The sequence below is a fragment of the Sparus aurata genome, chromosome 17 (genome assembly GCF_900880675.1).
Source record: "Sparus aurata chromosome 17, fSpaAur1.1, whole genome shotgun sequence".
Lineage (NCBI taxonomy): Eukaryota > Metazoa > Chordata > Actinopteri > Spariformes > Sparidae > Sparus > Sparus aurata.
This window is the reverse complement of record NC_044203.1, coordinates 19,523,176-19,541,713: the sequence shown is the minus strand read 5'-3', so window position 1 is coordinate 19,541,713 and position 18,538 is coordinate 19,523,176. Positions and strand designations below refer to the sequence as shown.

General features: G+C 42.3%; 1 protein-coding gene across 2 annotated transcripts in view; it reads left to right on the top strand.

The window, feature by feature from the left end:
- Nucleotides 1–18,538, top strand: part of fhod3b (formin homology 2 domain containing 3b) — a 95,157-nt gene that overhangs the window by 52,480 nt on the left and 24,139 nt on the right. For both annotated transcript variants that reach the window (XM_030394230.1, XM_030394231.1), the window contains exons 4-5: nt 5,175–5,242; nt 6,665–6,770. In XM_030394230.1, coding sequence (XP_030250090.1) covers nt 5,175–5,242; nt 6,665–6,770 — 174 coding nt within the window. The remainder of the gene's footprint in view (nt 1–5,174; nt 5,243–6,664; nt 6,771–18,538) is intronic.

Sequence of the window (18,538 nt, the reverse complement as noted above, 5' to 3'; positions counted from 1 at the left end):
AGTTGAAGATGTGACAATTTGTCAACTTTTCTTTTTTTTTCGTTGAATCATTTTTCGCTGTTTCCTCTCAGCCAAGTAGCACATGTTCAGTGGTCTTACATGGTAACGTATTTTATTCTCCACATGTCACATGAAAGTGGTTGATTTGATTGCTAAGACATTTTTATATACAATCATGGATACAGTGCTAAGGATCCCCCTCGTAGGCTTCTTGTCTGACAGCTAAACTCCTGAAAGTGAACACAGTTTAGGGTGTGCAGGGTTGTCCCGCCTGGTGGGGTCCTTGTGACTTCCCTGGCTGTGCTTTAGATGTGGTGTATGTGTTATGCCTGTTTGGCAAAGTATGAGTAGTGGTAGTCATCCTGTTCATTTTATGGCACTTTTTATGGAAATAAAATCGTGTAAACAGATGAGAAACTGAGCGTGTCAGATATGTTTGCAGATGGAAAATGAGCAAGGTTAATGGCTTTATTGGCTGACAGATTTTGATCATTTGTGAGCTGTCCGGTAGGGAGGAGGTGGGGACTGATCTTGAGTTGACATTGGCACGCGGAGATAAATAAAAAGTGACCCATGACTCACACTTAATAGCATCGCTGGAATGTGCTGGCACGGACACAGAGAATCAGAAGGTGTCAAGAGCCGCACAAGACAGATTTGCTTCTAAAAGCTGCCCCCTCAGCAGTAGCACAACCGTCCATGCAGTTCTGGCCTGTCTAAAGATATCAGGCCCCACAGTTGGGCACATTCCTGATGATTATAGAAATTCCGCTACTACTTTTATGATTGTTATAATTACCGGACCATTACATCCCTGCAGCCATTCCAGCTGAGCAAACGTGACTGCGGATTCATTTTAGGAGGAGAAAACAGCTGCTTCCTTTGGTGCATCAATATGAGGCATCAAGAAACCCACTTTCACTCTGTTGAGTCATTCCACTGTCAGGTTCTTGTCAGTAAAAGCCTGGGGGGAGTGTAAAGATGACGGGAAGAAAATGTGCTGCTTGTCCTCAGTTGCACTCCTGCATTGTTTTAATTTTAATGGTGTCTTGTTTTGTGGTATGAAGAGTAATTGGCAACATGGTTAGATAGCTCTTTAACCATGGGGGTATATTATATCAAACTAAAGGATGTGGAGAAGTACTTGGCCGCTGCAATTTGTTTGTTCTTACTGTAGCTGTATTTTGGCTGAGCTTTAGTCAGAATTCAAAGAGGCATCTCAAGCGCCTGGAATGTCTTGAGGTGCCCAAATAGTGTGTTATAACCATTCACATCTCCCTTTGTTCTTGTAGCCCTAGGTTCTCCTTGACCCAAGAACAAATCTATGAAAAATGTAGAGAGCTATTGAGATTGTGGTTTCAGGTGGTTTCAGGGTTTCAGGTGAGTGTGACTGTGAGATTTAGGGTTCACAAACATTTCCACTGAATAACCGAGTGCCTGGGTTCTTTTCTAAATACGGGCATGCTGAAGGCCCGAACTTTTGGGTGCATATCTGTGCCAAATGGTATGGAACTAATCTCCACTGAGCTATTTCTCATTAGAGATAGGCCTCTTGAGGTGCATCGGTGTATGTGGACTGCAGACAGGGACAGGGAAGGAACTGTCTGCTGCTGCAGATGGGCTTCATTAGTGTCAGACAGGAGTAACTGGTCCAAACTTTAGGGGGTTAAGTAGAGTAGGGCTGCAACTAGCTATTATTTTCATTGTCAATTAGTGTGTCGACTAGCTTCTCAATTATTAGATTAGTTGTTTGCATAGGAAACATCATAAATGGTGAAGTTGGCAGGTAATTGATTAATAATTTTTCTATTTATGATTCTTGACTTGTAGGGCTTGCTTTTCATTTTTCCTCAGATTTTGCTATGCTTGTTTAGTGTTATGCACTAATGGGAACATACACACACACACACACACACACACACACACACACACACGAACATGCTCCTGGGATTTATTCTAACCCAGTGATGGCCCAGGTGCTGATGCATCACAGTCGTTGTGCTGTGCTGTGATCCAGGCAGAATCATCACCGGTTGCCCAGCAGCACTAGTGTAATTTATCTGTCGACTGATTAACACACAATCCGTGTGGAAGTGCAGTTAAGGCTTTGAGAAGAAAAAGAGCACACGGGTTCATGAGTTGGGTTTAAGTAGGGGCCACAAATCATGTTTGCTTTGTATGGGGAAGGTGTGATGAGTAACCCAGAGCATCTCCCTCTGTGTTTCCGCTCCAGTGATCAGAGAGCTTCACTGTTTAGAGATCGCTAATCTAAATTCTGAGTCATCTTCCCGAGGTACAGGGCAATGGATGTGGCCCTACCTTGACCTGCAGTGGAGGGGGGTGCAGATGATAAAAAGCCTTAACCACCTTAGAATGGAGTAATCCTACTTGGAAGTATATGGTGTTGTTTAAGTAATATATGTACTTTCATCATTAGAGTTACAAATTACTCTACCACAATGGCAACGATGATGAAAATAGAACTGGAGGTTAATAAAAGTACAAAGTAAAAGAAAAGAAAGCTGAAAGTACACAAAAACATGTCAGTTTTGAGAGGAGATTTAAAAGATGCTGCCGACTTGGCAACTCTGAGATGCTCTGGCTGGGAGTTCCACAGCTAGGGGGGCCTAAACCGAAAAAATGCCTGGTCACAGCTCCTTCCTGTTATTTATAAAGACACAAATCACCAACATCGCACAGCTTCCCCTCTTAATACCTCCGGACACGCAGAGATTTATTCTTTGTGGATATTGTTGCCAGTGTCTCTACCGTAAAAGACCAACACTCATCTGCTCATCATCCATCTGAGCCATGTACGGCACTGAATGTGCAAAACATCTCAAACACTGCTCCACTCATACCAAATACCACTGGAGTCATAAATTAGAAACAAGGCATCTTCTTAAGATAAGGAGCCCTGCTGGAACTGGATTGTGAGGTGTTTGATTTCAGCGTGCAGCCTCATCAAATGGGAGTATTTTAACCACATATGGCCCAGTCCCAGGCTGTCTGCATTACACATGCATCTCCAGTGTCTTGTCTGTCTGAACTAGCGCGGATTACATAAATAATATGAAGTGTGTGGTCAACCTTACCTTGCAGTGGCATGCCCTGGAACACAATGTATTACAGGAATCCAAACCAAAGTTTGACTCATATTTACCATTAAGGTAGACTGAAGATAATTGATATTTATTAAGGTTTACAATAATTTGCTTGTTGACATGTTCTCCCTGAAATTGTTTTTGTTTTTGTGCTTCGCAGACAGGTTGTATTTTATGTTGTTGCATGATAGCTGTGTCTGTAGGCCTCGTTCTACCAGCTGTCACAGTGTGTATGTTAAGTTTTACTTGTGTTTAAAAAGTCTACAAGTGCCCAGAGAATTGACACTGCCGGTAATGGATTGTAACTAAATACATTTTCCCAAGGACAGTGCTTCAGTAAAAAATCTGAGGTACATGTAAGTTATGCAACTTTATGCGTCCCCTCCGCTGCATCTCAAATGTAAATGTTGTACTTTGTAGTCCAGTACGTTAGTCTGGATGTCGTAACCAGTTAACATAAACATCAACGCATCAGTACTGTAAATTCAAAAACACCATATAATGCAGGACAATCAGTACTTTCACTTTTACTTTTAGTTATTTTTTATATTCTCTATACTTTAACTAGAGTAAGATTTAGATTGCTAGACATGTACTTGTAGTGGAGTATTTTCACAGTGTTGCTTTAATACTTCTACTTAAGTAAACGATCTGAATACCTCCTCCACCACTGGGCAACACACACTCTTTCTCTTTCTCTCTCCGTCTCAGTCCATCAGCTGAAGAGACAACAATGAACAGAGGCCTGTCACTCTGGAGCCTATGCGTATGCACTCATCAGTGTGTGTTTCTCACACTTTTGAATAGGATTAGTGGCGATTGTTTGCAAAAATGAGGAGCTCATGGGCACAACTCATTTGTGTGTGTGTGTGTGTGTGTGTGTGTGTGTGTGTGTGTGTGTGTGTGTGTGTGTGTGTGTGTGTGTGTGAGAGAAGGCTGCAAATGTTGTGTCTGCTTATTTGCTTCTCTCAATTACATGTTTGGGTATTCAGGTTTTAACTAAAAACACACTGGTGCCCCAGCAGTGATAAATCATCCTCTTGCAACTGCACCTGCTGCAGCGGTGCAACAAATAGAGAGCAAGAGGCAAGAGTGCAGATTGCTTTTTGTAGGGTGTGGATGTGTGTGGGTGTGGGTGTGTGTGAGCGAGAGAGAGAGAGAAACAAACCGCCTCACTGTGTTCATGCTTGTTTGCGTACGTGCCAGTCTCTTGTCAGATCTTGCCGACTAAGACACATCATCAAGATTTAAAAAGAAGAAAGTATCTTTCAAAGGGGCAGACAAAAGAGCCATTTTTGTGCAACAAATACAACAGCAAGGGGTGAATGGAAAAGAAAAATGGTGGGAGAGATTCAGAACCAGTACTTGACTGTACTGCACCACACTGGACGGTGCTGTATATCTGCAGCAGTCAGATGCAGGTTTTGCTGAGTCAGAGAGAGTTCACTCAGCACAGATGAGTGAGCTACAGGGCCTGTGCTCAGTGCTGCCACTCCCTGGCAGACCTCATGCAGGATGAAGGATTGCAAGAGTAGTTGCAGGATATGTTCGCCTCCATCACAAGCATCTGCCATCCGTCATATCTCTCTTTTGGCACTCTGTGGTGTTCCCATAGCTCATTAATGGCTGTTTTGTGTCCTAGCTATTGTGGTGGCTATTGGCTCAGGTTTCTGCCTTGACTTTGTATTATGGTGAGCTACAGATATGGCTTTGTCAGCAGGAAACATCCACTGTTCACTAACTCTCCACAGATGTGCTCTGAGTTGCTCCTACTGTTCCTTTTCTCTCACTGGTCCTCTTGCAGGATATTTTTCACATTTCGCTTCTTGAGATAATGGCTGCCAATGACATAGACACAGGGAAGTGATTTTGAATGTGTGCATTTCGTCGTGGAAACGAAAACGTGATACCCAAAAAGCTTGTTGAAAGGCACTTAAGTCTGCAAGAGACTCTGACCCTCTCATCTGTTTGTTTTATTAACTTTCTGTATGACAACATCATAGAAAGATGCCACATGTGTGGGCTTTAGCTGATGTTTTTCCATTCTCTCCTTTTTCTTTCTCCACACAGAAAAACTCTACAACTCAACCGGGCGAGAGCTACGGAGAGCCCTCTTTTCCCTCAAGCAGATTTTTCAGGTAATTGTTTCTTCTTTTTTTAACTTCCGCTGAACACAAACTCCAGCTCAAATGCTATCAGGCATCTTCCAAAAATATTATTAAATAGCAATAGCATTTTGTCAGCATGTGAAGTTTCTTCTGTCGGGCTTTAAATGTTCCCATGCATTCTGCACATTAACATGCAAGATCTGTGCGCAGTGTGCACACATGCATCAGTGCCCGCATGCACACTCTGACTCACTTGGACACGGCATTGTTTTGTTGAGGCAGGGTTGTGCTGCTGAGAGTCTGCCTTCGTGGCAGCTGTGTAGTGTTCAGGTCTGGTCATACTTCACACACTGGGGCTGGGCTGGCCTGGTGGGCAGTCGGCCATAGAGGGGGAGGGTTAACCCAGAGTTAGACGGAAAAGAGAGCAACAGACGTTGATGCGGTCCCAGAATAGATTAGAATAGTTCACATTTAACACTATGAGTGGCTTTGTGGGGTTTGCACTGTAGAGAATATCGTTGATTCTTGTTGTGTGCTAAAATGCCCACTACAATGAGGATTACCATGTGCTACCTTTCTACACTGCATGAGCGTAGAGTGCATCTTAAATTACAGGGTTATCGACAGGTGTGAGAGGTGCAGGTGGATGTAGTAAGAAACAGGAATCCATTTGAACAAGCTGCAAGCAGATTGTATTGCTTATTGCACTTACGTACACTTTTAGTGTGTACGTAAGTGGATGTAAAAAACATAGATAATAGATACATTTATACAGATGAGGAGGCTAAATTGAGAGATGTGCTCAGGCTTTCTGGCAAATGCATCACATAAATACTGCAGTACTGTCTGAGCGCTGCTTTCTCCGCAGCTAATTGTTGTTTTTGACTCCTTAAGAAAACACTGAAAGGTGTTGTTTAGCAATGCGAACAGGAAGGTTTGTAGCGTTGCATCAAATCTGCATGTCTAAGTCTTTGTTAAGTTCAAATTGTGATTAATTTGTCCACTCTGTGCAGATTGATTGACTCCACTGGTTTCAAAAAGAAGTCCTATTGTATGCAAGCCTATGAGAAAGTGACCTTACTTGATTACTTACTTACTTGATCCCTTGATTTACCACCTCAGTAAACAGTTTCCTACTGAATTTATGGTCTCAGTTGCAGGCTTTCGGTTTTCCTCAGTACAGCATGATGTTCAATTCGTAAATTGGGGTCCTAATTAAGAGTAAAATAGACCATAAAGCAGGTTATGCTTAAGGGCATGGCTACCTTATGATTGATAAGTCGCTTCCATGGCGTGTTCTCAGGATCTCTGTAAGATCCAATTAGGATAACGTCCCCAGCTCCACCTTACACTCGAAGGTTTTAAATAACTCTGAAGACAGTCATGTAGTGGAAGGCCAACAATATACAATTTTGTTTTTATGATGACTCTTTCCCCTTCACCTCTTTCCAGGATGACAAGGACCTGGTGCACGAGTTTGTGGTGGAAGAAGGACTCACCTGTTTGATAAAAGTCGGAGCTGAAGCCGACCAGAACTACCAGAATTACATCCTCAGGGGTACGTCTACTCCAGAACTTTACACCTCTAAACTCACAGCGTACTTTTTCCTCTTCTCTGCTTTCTCACACCTCAATTTACAACACGGGCTAATCGAGGATGTTATTCATCAATCCTGTCACACTTTTTCCTTCCATAAACCTATCCAGGACCACATGTGTTTACATATGGCATGTAAATTAATGACTCTGCCTGCTGACCCTCTCACACTCACACACTTATGGCTTATAAACAAAGTCCAATGTGTGCCACAGATAATGTGGAAATCAGGCCAAGTTGAGCAGCTGGCTAATTTATTTGCCCCATGATGGCGAGGTGAAAGATCATCTGCCTTCAGGTTCGGGGAGGGGCGGGGGGCGGCATGTTTGGGGATACTAGAGGACCTAGGGGTTCATAACGCTCCCGCTACAAGGTCACTACCATTTAACAGCCTGCTGTGAGGGGGCAGGTCACACATGCTTAAGTGGCCAATAAAAGTCCTGGCAGGATATTGCAGATCATAAAACTAATTTCCCCTCCTCCTTTTTTTTCTTTCTCCCATTTTTATTTTTCCTCGTGTGTTTGCGAAAATGTGCTGCACTTCTGTTAATTATCCCGAGACAGTACGTCAGGGCTTTATTAGTTAGTTGTTTTTAAATGTACCGAACAGAAAGACGCATCAGCTTTTCCAACTTCTGCTGTAAAAAGTCTCATGTAAGACTGCAGTTGCATGGTCCAGACACCCCTTTTGTTATTTCTTCATTATCCTCGCTAAAAGGAGTCGCAGTCTACTTGACCCTCATAATTTGTCTGCACATTTCAATCAGATGTTCACCCCCTCGTGTTTATTCAATTAGATGTTGCGTGCTCCTAAAGGCTTGCTAGCTAATTTCCCAGCCTTCTCATTGTTGACCTTTTCTGTTATTGAAAAAAATCAAAGTGCAAAGCGGCGGATGTCTGTGACAAAGTATTGATGTTAGCCCCCCTGGGCATGTTATAAACATGAACGTGACCCCTGCCTGGACTAACTCTGTGGGCTCTGATCTTTAAAGTTTAATTCTTCATGTGAACTTGGCCCGGTCTCTGACTCAGATGGATAAATCACAAGGCCAATACAAGGCAGAGGATGAGAACGACAGGCTTTTGGAAACTTCAGAGTTGACCACATGTAAGAGTTGTTAGTGTCATTGTGCTGTGAATGATGAGACCACTTCTCATATCTTTTCACTCCTACTTATTGTGCAGTCTGTTTTTTTCCCTTTCACCTCCCAGCGCAATTCTGATAAAACATCTGTGTCAGTGCCTTTTCTGCGGTACTCTGTTTATTCTTTCATGTGCTAATTTATTGCTTCATCTCGGCGGACTGAGACACACTTTCCCCTCATGTATCCTGACATCACCAAACCAAACTACCACTCTCCCAAAAGCCCCTTTAACCTGTTTCAACTCCTGACCTAATTTCTCCTGACCAGCTGAGGAAATGTGGGTTGTAGCGGGATCGCCCTCCCTCATGAGCCATGTGTTGGGGGAACACAAGTCGAGCATGTGCTGGAGCGCAGATGCACAGGTCAGAAATGTATACATATCTGGCTGCTTTACTGTTGATCACTTCCAAGAGGAGCGATGTCATAAGGATTCCCAGGAGAGGAGTAAATTAGCTGCTTGAAATTTTCACACATGCAGAGTGGGGGAAAGAAAGAGAGAGAGAGAGAGAACCAGCAACAGTAAGAGCTTTGGTATCAAACACTGATCACATCTAATGTGGGTGTTTTGGTTTTTTTTGTTGTTTTTTTTTTTTTTTGCTGTGATGTCTTTAAAGTTGAGGCCAGTAAAAGAAAAAGAAAAAGACAAAGTAGGAATGCAGCCTTGAATCCATCTGTCTGGTGTGCATTAAAAACCTCCCTACAAAACAATCTTACTCTCTTTCATGAATAAAAATCAATCTTATGGGTCTTTTGGAGATGAAAACGGCACACGTGCACACCAGTCTGCGTGCAGTTTACAAGAACAGGTTCCCAGCCTCAGCTCTCTGGAACATTGCCGTCATTGTAAATGGTAGTTCCTGCAGCTCTCTCAGCAGTCTACACCATTGTGCTTTTTTCTTTTTCCTTACTTTTTCATTCCGTCTTCCCAAAGCCCTGGAGGTGTCTGTGGCCAGTTAGTGCTCCCTCAGTGATGTGGGGATTTTCTTGGTCTGCCTGGCTGGGGTCAGGCCCCAGTCTGGGCCCCTCACACCTGGCTCAGAGGGCTTCCAGACCTGGACTTCACTCCTTGGAGGCTTGCGTTTTTTGGCCCAGGGGAAAGCTTGTATGCCTTTATCAATCCATCATTGGGAAAGGGTGTGAGGTCATTTTTTTCAGAGGTGCCTATGCCATCTGGTACTCTTGTAAGCCGTACAGTCTGCCCATGGTAAAGGGCTGCAAACACACAGGAGCCAAAGAGTTCATGAAGGCCTCTTTAGGGATATTCATTCTTCACTGCGAATAAAGCACTTGCACGTTGTTTGCTTCAGAAATTGGATGAAAACAGAGTTTATGATTCAGTCAACAGAGAGCATGATGCTCATATATAATCTTTCTAAAATAGTTCTTGGAATCATAAGTCTTGGTCGATGACGTGAAAAGCTGAGCAAAGGTTTCTTACTGTATGTTTTTGTAGTTAAGAATGTTGTTTTTCAAACTGCAGAGGTCTCCTGGGGTCCTGAAATGTTATTACTCTGTCAACATCTATTTATTGCCATTTATCTCTACATTTCAAGCTTCCCTCAGTCTGTCAGTGTACAAGTCAGGTGTGGAAAACAGATGCAACCTTTTCTTTGAGTCAAAATATTTAATCAGAAATAGGGGGGAAATTCTCTTTGTAGCTTTGCTAGCAGCTTTAGAGATTAATCTGCCAGTAAGTCATTCATTTCCACTATTTAATTCTTGGATGAAATATCTCAACAGGAATCGCTATGAAATTCTGCACCAACATTTATGGTCCCAAGACTATTATTCCTGTGTCTTAAATGATCCCCTGACTTGTCCTCTAGCATCTGCAGCAGGTTCACATTTGTGGTTCAGAGTTAAAAAAAAAAAAATCTCATCAAGCATTGGATGGGTTTCCATGGAATTTGTTTCTGATATTCAAAGTCCCTTATAATAAAACGATAATGCCTTTAATGATCCACTGAAATTTTGCACTACCAGCAGTCAAATATTTATTCACTTATTTGGTGAAATATCTTCTAACATTGACGAAAAGGCAAATTTTCTCCAGACATTCATGTTTCCCAGATGATGTTTTCTGATAACTTTGTTGTTCCACTGGCTTTTCCTCCAGTGCCACCTTGAGGTTCATATTTTTATTGAACTATCTTAGCAACTATTGTATGGTTTGACATTCGTGGCTCCCAAATGATGATTTTATGAAAACTTTGATCTTATGATCTTTTTATCTTAAACCGTCGCCAGGTATATCCAATACTTCTGTGAATGACCTTTATAAAGAAGGTACATTCCCATCATTCTTAGATGTAAATTGTGTTATGTAAATATACCTGCTGATATTAGTATTCAGCTCAAAGCACTGCTGCTGCAGCCTCACAGAGCTGCTAGCATGGCTGACAACTCACAGCCAGGTAATCGAAAAAATGATTTACCTTGAGAACTCTACACTAAAATACAATCTAGCTAATACATCTGTAATAAAAACCATATTCAATGTTTTGAGACAGAACATGTCAGACATGTCAGAAGGGTTTTCTGATGATACTGCTCATCATCATCGCTAATGCAGATTGTGTAGATAGTGTTTTGAGTTATGTCATCCCGGTTTTGAGGACTATTTACTCACTGCATATGCTTTTGTTGCGTTTGGTACCACAAGACTTTCTGTTCTATTCTTTAAGATTATGTGAACATAATTAATTGTCACAGTAACGCATCCCTGTTGACAGCGCAGCCGGTCGGCCCAGCTTCCCCAAAAATGAAAGCAGCTTGTGCGAAAGGTCAAAAAAGGTTCTGCACTAAGCTCAAACTTTTTTACTGTGGTAAGAAAAAGATCCCTACAGCACTTATTATCGTGAGCAAAGCCCGGGAGAGGAGGTGGAAGAACAAATAACAAGGTTTTTCCAGGATCATCGTTCCACTTGTGGTATTTACAGAAAGAGCGCTAACAAAAGTAACAACTGTGTTTAATTGGTAACTGTGAACTGGGAGAGGCAGATCGAGGGCAGATTGAAGACAAACCATTCACTGCCGACTTGAAGCAATTATTCCCTGCTTTGAAATGTTCACTGTTGACATTCCTTGCAGTAAGCTATGTTTTTAGCAACACTTTCTCTGTTTGCACTTCTTAGAGGTCTGTGCCATTTCTGTCTGCACACTGTTGTATACCAAACACTCGACATCTCTTCCTCTAAGTGGAATCAAATCGGAAGCGAAGCTTACGTTTTGGATCTATAGGAATTTAATTAAACACCTTTCAAAGCAGTCATGGGTACATTTTTGGAAAACACGTCCCTTAAACATTACACATATTACCTTTATACGTGGAAAGCCATGTATCATTTCATGCTGTATTGTATTGAATATACACAGTAACATGCTATAACTTATATTTGTGAATTTGTAGCTACCCCAGAAATGGGAGTTGTGCTGTGAACGGTCTAAAGGTATTACTGCCTCAAATAAATCATGGCCATATTTCATTTTGTGCTTTTATCTCATCCTTTCTTCCTCTCTCTTGCTTTCTCTCTATCTGCTACCACTTTCAGATCTTCTGTTTTTAATGACATGGCAGTTATGATGCCATAAGTTAAAGCACCTTGACTTCCTGGTTTCCAGGGGGGGCTGCGCAGAGGGCCTCGGTTGGAAAAGGGAGATGTGCTCTAGTCAAGTGTTTCATTGCCTCTTAAACTGTCTGGGCCCTGGAACACTGCTCCCAATACAGCGCTCAGTGCAGCCTTTAGTGTCACACACAGCGGTAACTTTAGTGGGCAGCAGTCTTTTACACAAGGCTACAAGTGCACCTGAAACACTAGACCCTTTTGTTGAAGTTGTTGCTGGTCTCTATAGCGTTTCTCGGTGTGGTGGCGTTACATTTTATATGCAACAGGTCAGCAGGCTTAGAACATACAGTGACACATCTGTGCCAGGAGTCTTTTCATTGTCAACAAACAATAGCTGCTAACTGAACTTATTCTCTCTTCCTTTGTAGCACTAGGAGTTTAATCAGTGGTCAGATGGAAAATCTGCAAAAACCTTAAGACCTCCATCGCACACAGATAAAAAGAATGACACCATAGGGACAATGAAAGGGATGGTTCATTCCATGATCAAACATATGTATTTTAGCCAACTACCATTCCGCTATAGTCTAACTTACAGGATGTAGACTTTTAGTTGTGTCCTTCGGAGCCCTGTTCCCTGTTTCTGTCTGCTATCTGTGTATACTGTTTTCAAAACCCCAATGAATGACAACCTCAAAATTGGCAACCTACACCCTGAAACTTGCAAGTTACTCTAACTCTACAGTGTACGCTAACGGCACAAACGTAAACAAACTAGCAGCTGCTCTCCTTTTTTTGTGGGGATTTAGCCATTTTAAAGCCAAGGCTCACCCCCCCACATGCAAACCAAGTTTCCCCCGACACTATATGATGATTGTGATTGGTTCAAAAACATGCAAACAAGCCAGAGCGTTTTCTCGTCCCCGATACCCGAAGGATAATTGGTGCAGCCAGACCTTTCTCCTGTGCTGACACAGTGCTGTGTAGTAAGGTGTGGCTATACAAGACAAGAGAGAAGGCAGACATCCAGAAGGCCTATATCTCCGGCACTCAGCGACTCACACAAAATAATCTAAAATGGATTAACAGCACTACAGGTAAAAATATGTATTTTTGATTTTGGCCTTATAGCTTTATAGTTTAAACCCATAACATAGTATATATCTTTGGAACCAGCATGTATGTGAAAATAATCAACAGATAATTTGTTAAATTAGAAAAGTGTTTTCAACAAACACCAGTATGTACTAGAGTGACATTTTATTTCTCTAAATTTGGAATCGGCATTATTGTTTTTGTGTAATACTCTGACCTAAGCCCTTTAATATTTAACAGAGCGTAACTGAATTCCCCCTTTGCTGGCTGGACCACTTTGCTGAGCATTAAGTGAAAACCCAGGCACAGTTGGGTTAACAGTGATGTTGGAAGCCCTCGTTGGAAACAGTGTGTATTGTGTTGTCTGGCTGTGTTATAGGTCGTCTGTTCTAGAGGGGGGAGACCTTTACTATAGCCCATCGTCTGAATAAACATTTCCGTTCTGTCTGGGCTCAGTCGAGATGCTTTGTGCGAATGCATCGACGCAGGTAGGTGCCATCACATCCTTGTTGGTGTGATCAGGCAGGAATGATGCGCAGGAGAGGCTGCCCTGTTAAATCCTCCAGGATCTAGGAAATTTGAGAGGGAAAACACAGGAACTGCTGACACACATTGGTGGACAAGCGTTGTGTTTGGAGCGAGAAGGAGATCTCCAGGAATGCCCGTGTCGTACCAACAGAAACTTGACCTCCTGGTTTGTAATGAGATCTCATGGGAACGAGACGTGCATGTTTTCCACACACTCGCCTGCAGCTTTCAGAGCCAGCTACTGCTCCTGCTGCCCCATTGTGCAAACCTTTTCAATCAGAAAAAACACCCACTAATTGCGCTCTAAAGGTTTATTCATCACACCTGTGTTTTAATGTACAGGTTATGATAAAAGGTCACTCGACAGGTTAATTAACTGTAAAGGTCCTAGTTAACCCCTGTACAAAACACCAACATCCGACAACAAACTCCACAAAATAATTTTCATTTGTAATATTTTCATACTTAATCTTGTGTCTTTGCTTGTCTGAGAAGAAGGACGTCAAAGTCAATTTAGGAAACGAGCGTTACACATGGTCTCAGCCCACAACCTCTCAACTCTCTTTGCTCCGCCGGCAACTTTTTCTCCCTCGCCTCCAGCGCGGCCTCTCGCTATTAAATTAAATCACCAGCTTTCAGTTTTTGCACGGAAACGGACTCTACTGTGAACTCTTTGTAAAAAAAACAAAATGTATAAAGCCACCTGTCATGTTAACACTGTTTACCTAAAGGTTAACAATTAAAAGTTTAAAGCAAAGAAATCATCAGAAAAACCATAAACCTAACAGTAAAAACATCGCCCGTTGTCATGTTTTTGGTTAAACTTGTTCCTACCGGATGCGTCCCACCCTGTCCTCCCCCCTGTGTCAGACCCAGCAGACCCCCACAGACCCCTTCAGATCCCCCTCACATGAGCAGAGCACTTACATCTGAACCCAATTCAACCCCACCTGCCTGACCTATATTCAGCCTCCCCTCTTTTTTTCTCTCCTCATCTGTAGAAGTTTTCAGCCTTAGCGAACCCGCTGGCAGTGGGATTACAACCCGGCACTGCAGCGCTGTTTTACTGTAACAGAATTCCGTACACAGGCCAATTATATTATCCGAATGTTTGATTTGGTTCATTTCTCCAGCTCTTATTTTATCATCTCTGACCTTGCTGTCTAAGATACATAAACTATAATTTGGAAAATAAAATAAATCATTTGCAGTAATGTAGCACTCAGGCAAGATAGACTGAAATCCTCGGCATTCGACTTGGGTTTTACGGCTGATTCCTGCGAGCTGACTGTGTTTTGGGACTGAATTCAGCATATGGCTGGCCAGGACCAGAGCGAATCACACCACTACTCTCCCAAGAGCAGTAAGAATTTACCGCAGCTCATCTTTCAGTTCGCTCTACAAGTGTGTAGATGTCATGCAGTAGCTTTTCTCTCAAAGTCTCCCCCGCTTGAATGGGATGGGAAAAGCTCATCTGCTGGGCTAACCCCAGTCGTTCATTGTCCTAAAATGATTTTCTAATATTTCTGTACCAGATTAACACATCCTTCAGCCTTTTTTTACAGTGTTGTAGTCACTATGGCCTGCTGCTCAGCACTGCAGTAGTTCATCAGGTCCGCAGTGCCTGTAGAGCTCGCTCAGCCAAATACTGGAGAGGCTCCGCTGCCTTACTTCATGTTATTGTTCCATTAGGTTTGTTTGTTTGTCCTTTGGGAATTTGTTTTGGCGTAGGCTGAAGGTAAATTGTGTCAGATACTGGCAGACATGTATCCACGACTGCAAATGGAAGCATCCCCCCTGTTGTTTTACTGTATGGGGCACAATGTACGTTTGGCACTCACTGCAGGGACTGAAATTGGTCTGGCAAAGGCACTTTGTCTGGCTCTAATGGTCTGGTTGATTGGCTGAATAACAAATAGAAGGTAACCCGTGAACATGTCTTATCCAATTCATATATAGTGAGAGCTGTATTATCGGCTTGAGTAATGCACTTTAGTTTTTATACTAGACTCTAAAATGATAATGCTAGGTGTCAGTACCAAGGGGAATTCTTATCACTTTTTATGGTTTCTCAGTTCTGCAGAAAATGATCATGACGGATGGTATCTTATGAAGCTGTGCTAATTCATATTTTGCTGTTATGAATTAATGACTTGTGTTTTTTATCTCAAAGTGGTAGCCCTGCATTCCCCCTTATCTCTGCAGAGCTTTAAAAAGTATTTTAGCCCACTGTTTTAGTTGTATGCTCTGGTTTGGTTTGGTTCAGTCTCATAGCGCTTCTCAACCTTGTTTAAGTTCAGGCAAATGCACTGTACACTAACTGCCCAACACTGGGGGGACATGCCTGATATTTTACCTAGAAGTTTGTGGAGACTAAGAGCTACAAAGGACATTACGTATTTGTATTAATTCAGGTCAGTCAAATGGTTGGAAACAACTCAGAATGAATGATAATGTTGCTCCATGTCTGTTGGATGCATAGGTAGGAACTCGATAACATGTCAATCCTAGACATCTTGCATCAACGCTGTCCTTACAGCTCAATCAGCTGCCCCAATGTGGCCAGAAAAGCTATTTATACCTAAAAGTCAGATATTGTAGAAAGTAAGATTGTCTTTTTGCAGAGAAGGAATCACAACACCCTAAACAGCCTGTATTCAAAAACTGTCTGTAAAGGACCCGCCAGGACTGATGTAAGGTTGTGACACAACTGCACAGTCGCTGTCCCCAGCCATGCCCCCAGCACAGCCTTGGTTGCAATAACATCAGCAGAACATAGACTGTCGTCGATGCCCACTCAGGCCTGCGAAAGCTGACCAATCAAAGGAAATTTTGATTTCGGGAGAGGGGCCTTAAAAGAGACTGGCACTAAAACGGAGCATGCCGACAGAGAGTGAATAAAAGTGTTGCAGCAATGAATCGTGCAAGAAGAATAATGTGTTTTCTGAACATTAAAGCATGTAAACATTTTCTACTAGATATCCTAAATAAAAGAATGAACCTGAAAATAGGTATAACATGAGATCTTTAATTGTAAAATTATACTTCGGTGAGTGAATGTTCAACAAAACGTTGATAAGGTATGTGTTTGGCAGATCCAAATAGGTTTTTCATGAGTAAAATTTCAATTAATGATGACTCACTAGTGATAATAACTAGCTGTAAAGTGGACTTCAGAAATAATGAATTCAGAGGTCAGTGCTGTCTGTGTCTCTGTTCATACGATCCCAGATTACAGTTGGACACTCCACTCCTGGGTCCTGAAATTCAAACAATTTACTTTATTTACAGTGAGCTGCTAGACCAGGAATCTACATAGAAATATATTTCAGCAGTAAAGCGCGCCCTGCTTATGTGGGTACAGGGAGGCACACTTCAGACTGGAGTGCAGCTCCCAGCTAATGCAGAGCATAACAAGATAAGAGGCTCTAAGTTGCTCGGTATGGGATGGAGATTTGGCCCCTCTCCCAAAGTCCTGGTAAAATAAATGCTGCGCACTGACAGACAGTTTGGCTGACCCAGTTTTGATAAATTCCAAATTGTAAATGAAACCGAAGGGGGCAGAGTGGTGAGAGGAAGGGGAGTGAAATGTTTTGTTGAGGGAAAGCTATTGAGATGAGTTCTTGCATCTTCACAGATAAGGTTTTTTTTTTGTTTGTTTAAATGTCTACTTATGAATCAGCTGGCTCGTGTTGGTGCTGCCACCCGGACCTCAGCGTGCTTCTCACCTCGGCAGTGGTCAGGGAGCAGCCCTTCCTGCACATTCCAGGGGCTGTGGAATATAATTGCTGTGGTTTATGAGAGGGAGAGGCCCAGAAGAAACACTTCCAGCAAACCTCAGATGCTGAAGTTTTTGCTTCTCTCAGAGTTCTTGGTTCAGACACAGGAATAGGGTCCGTCTCATCCGCATGGTGGGCCTGTGGTTCCCCTCTGCTGCTAAATACTATTCAAATGTTCTATTTACTCAGAAAGGCAAACTTACGTTAAGTATTATAAGAAATGTGAGTGCGAGAGTGCTGCACAGACGCCAGACTGCTCATTGAACACTTCCAAGTTTCTAAATCTTTCCTCCATGGCTATCCTCTACCATAATGGCTTACATTTATATTCTAATCACCGTGTTTTGGAGGAAGCTCATTGTCTGCCAGCATCTCATTACGTGACATACATGCAAAGAGACTTTGCAGTGTTATTGTTGTACTTTGTGTGAGGTACTGGAGAGCTGCTCTTGATTACTCGAATAGAGGCCCACATTTTTGGCCCCGGATCAGTGCTTGAAGTGGAGGGTGTCTCGTACAGACTCCGCACTCACATGCTCTTTTTATTAACCCACTGCCAAAGTTATCGATGATTGTCTGTCGTGGAGTTTAAAAAGCAAATCCCAGGTTGTGGACAACACAGTCTCCGCTACCCACAAAGGTGCAAGACTGGGAAAGGCCGCCGCAGTGCAATGATTCGATCACGCTTCTAAAGCCTGAGCCGTAACTGCACAGGCTACTTTTCATTTTCCGGAGCAGTTTCATGACTAGTTTAATCAAAAGTGTGTGGAAATCGGTTCCATTTGAAGTCCACAAAGGTGATTGCTCTGAGAATAATCAGATGTTTCCCCTAAACAGTTTCTGACCAGACTCTGAAGGTTGCAGTTTCCCATAATGAAAGGTAATTTAAAAAAAAAAAAAAAAAGTTAAACAGTTACAGCATCGTTTTACCTAACTGCTCGCAGGGTAACTGCAGTCCGTGTGGTTTCTGGTACTCAAAGTTGGAATTGTGCAAAAATGGCAGCTGGCATTGAATAATTCCATGAAGCAGCAGTTTTAATGAATGTGAGAGAAAAAGGTAATAACTGTGTGGTTTCTGGTGTGTTGGAGTATTATATAATTTCTGCATCTTGACAGCATGCTAAATTAAATTCACATACGATATAGGCATTTCATTCTGACTGTATTTTAGTTCAAGTAAAATACAAGTAAGCGCTCAAGTGAAAAAGAGCAGATTCTCTCTATAAATAACGCCTTATGATAACACACCAAAATGATCTAAAAGTCGTTCCATTTCTCAGTTGACTTTTGGGAACAATCGGTAACGTCTCATCTGTCAGCAGCTGGACCTTCACGTTGTGTAATGACACTTTTAAAAGCCTTGTTAAAGCCACCTATCTTTTCTCACCTGCTGCTTTCAATGGGCATTCCTTAAAGTCTTAACAGATACTTTGCACAGGTGCACACAGGAGATAAAAGTCTGTGCAGTGATGATACTGCAGCTCAGACATTGCCTACCAATTTGTGTTCGCAGCCCAAACGTGCGCAGCCCATTAGTCATCCAGTAAAGTTATAGCTATTTGAGTCTGCGTATTAAAGCAACTTTACTGTTACAGTCTCAAATGTATTTTGATGAT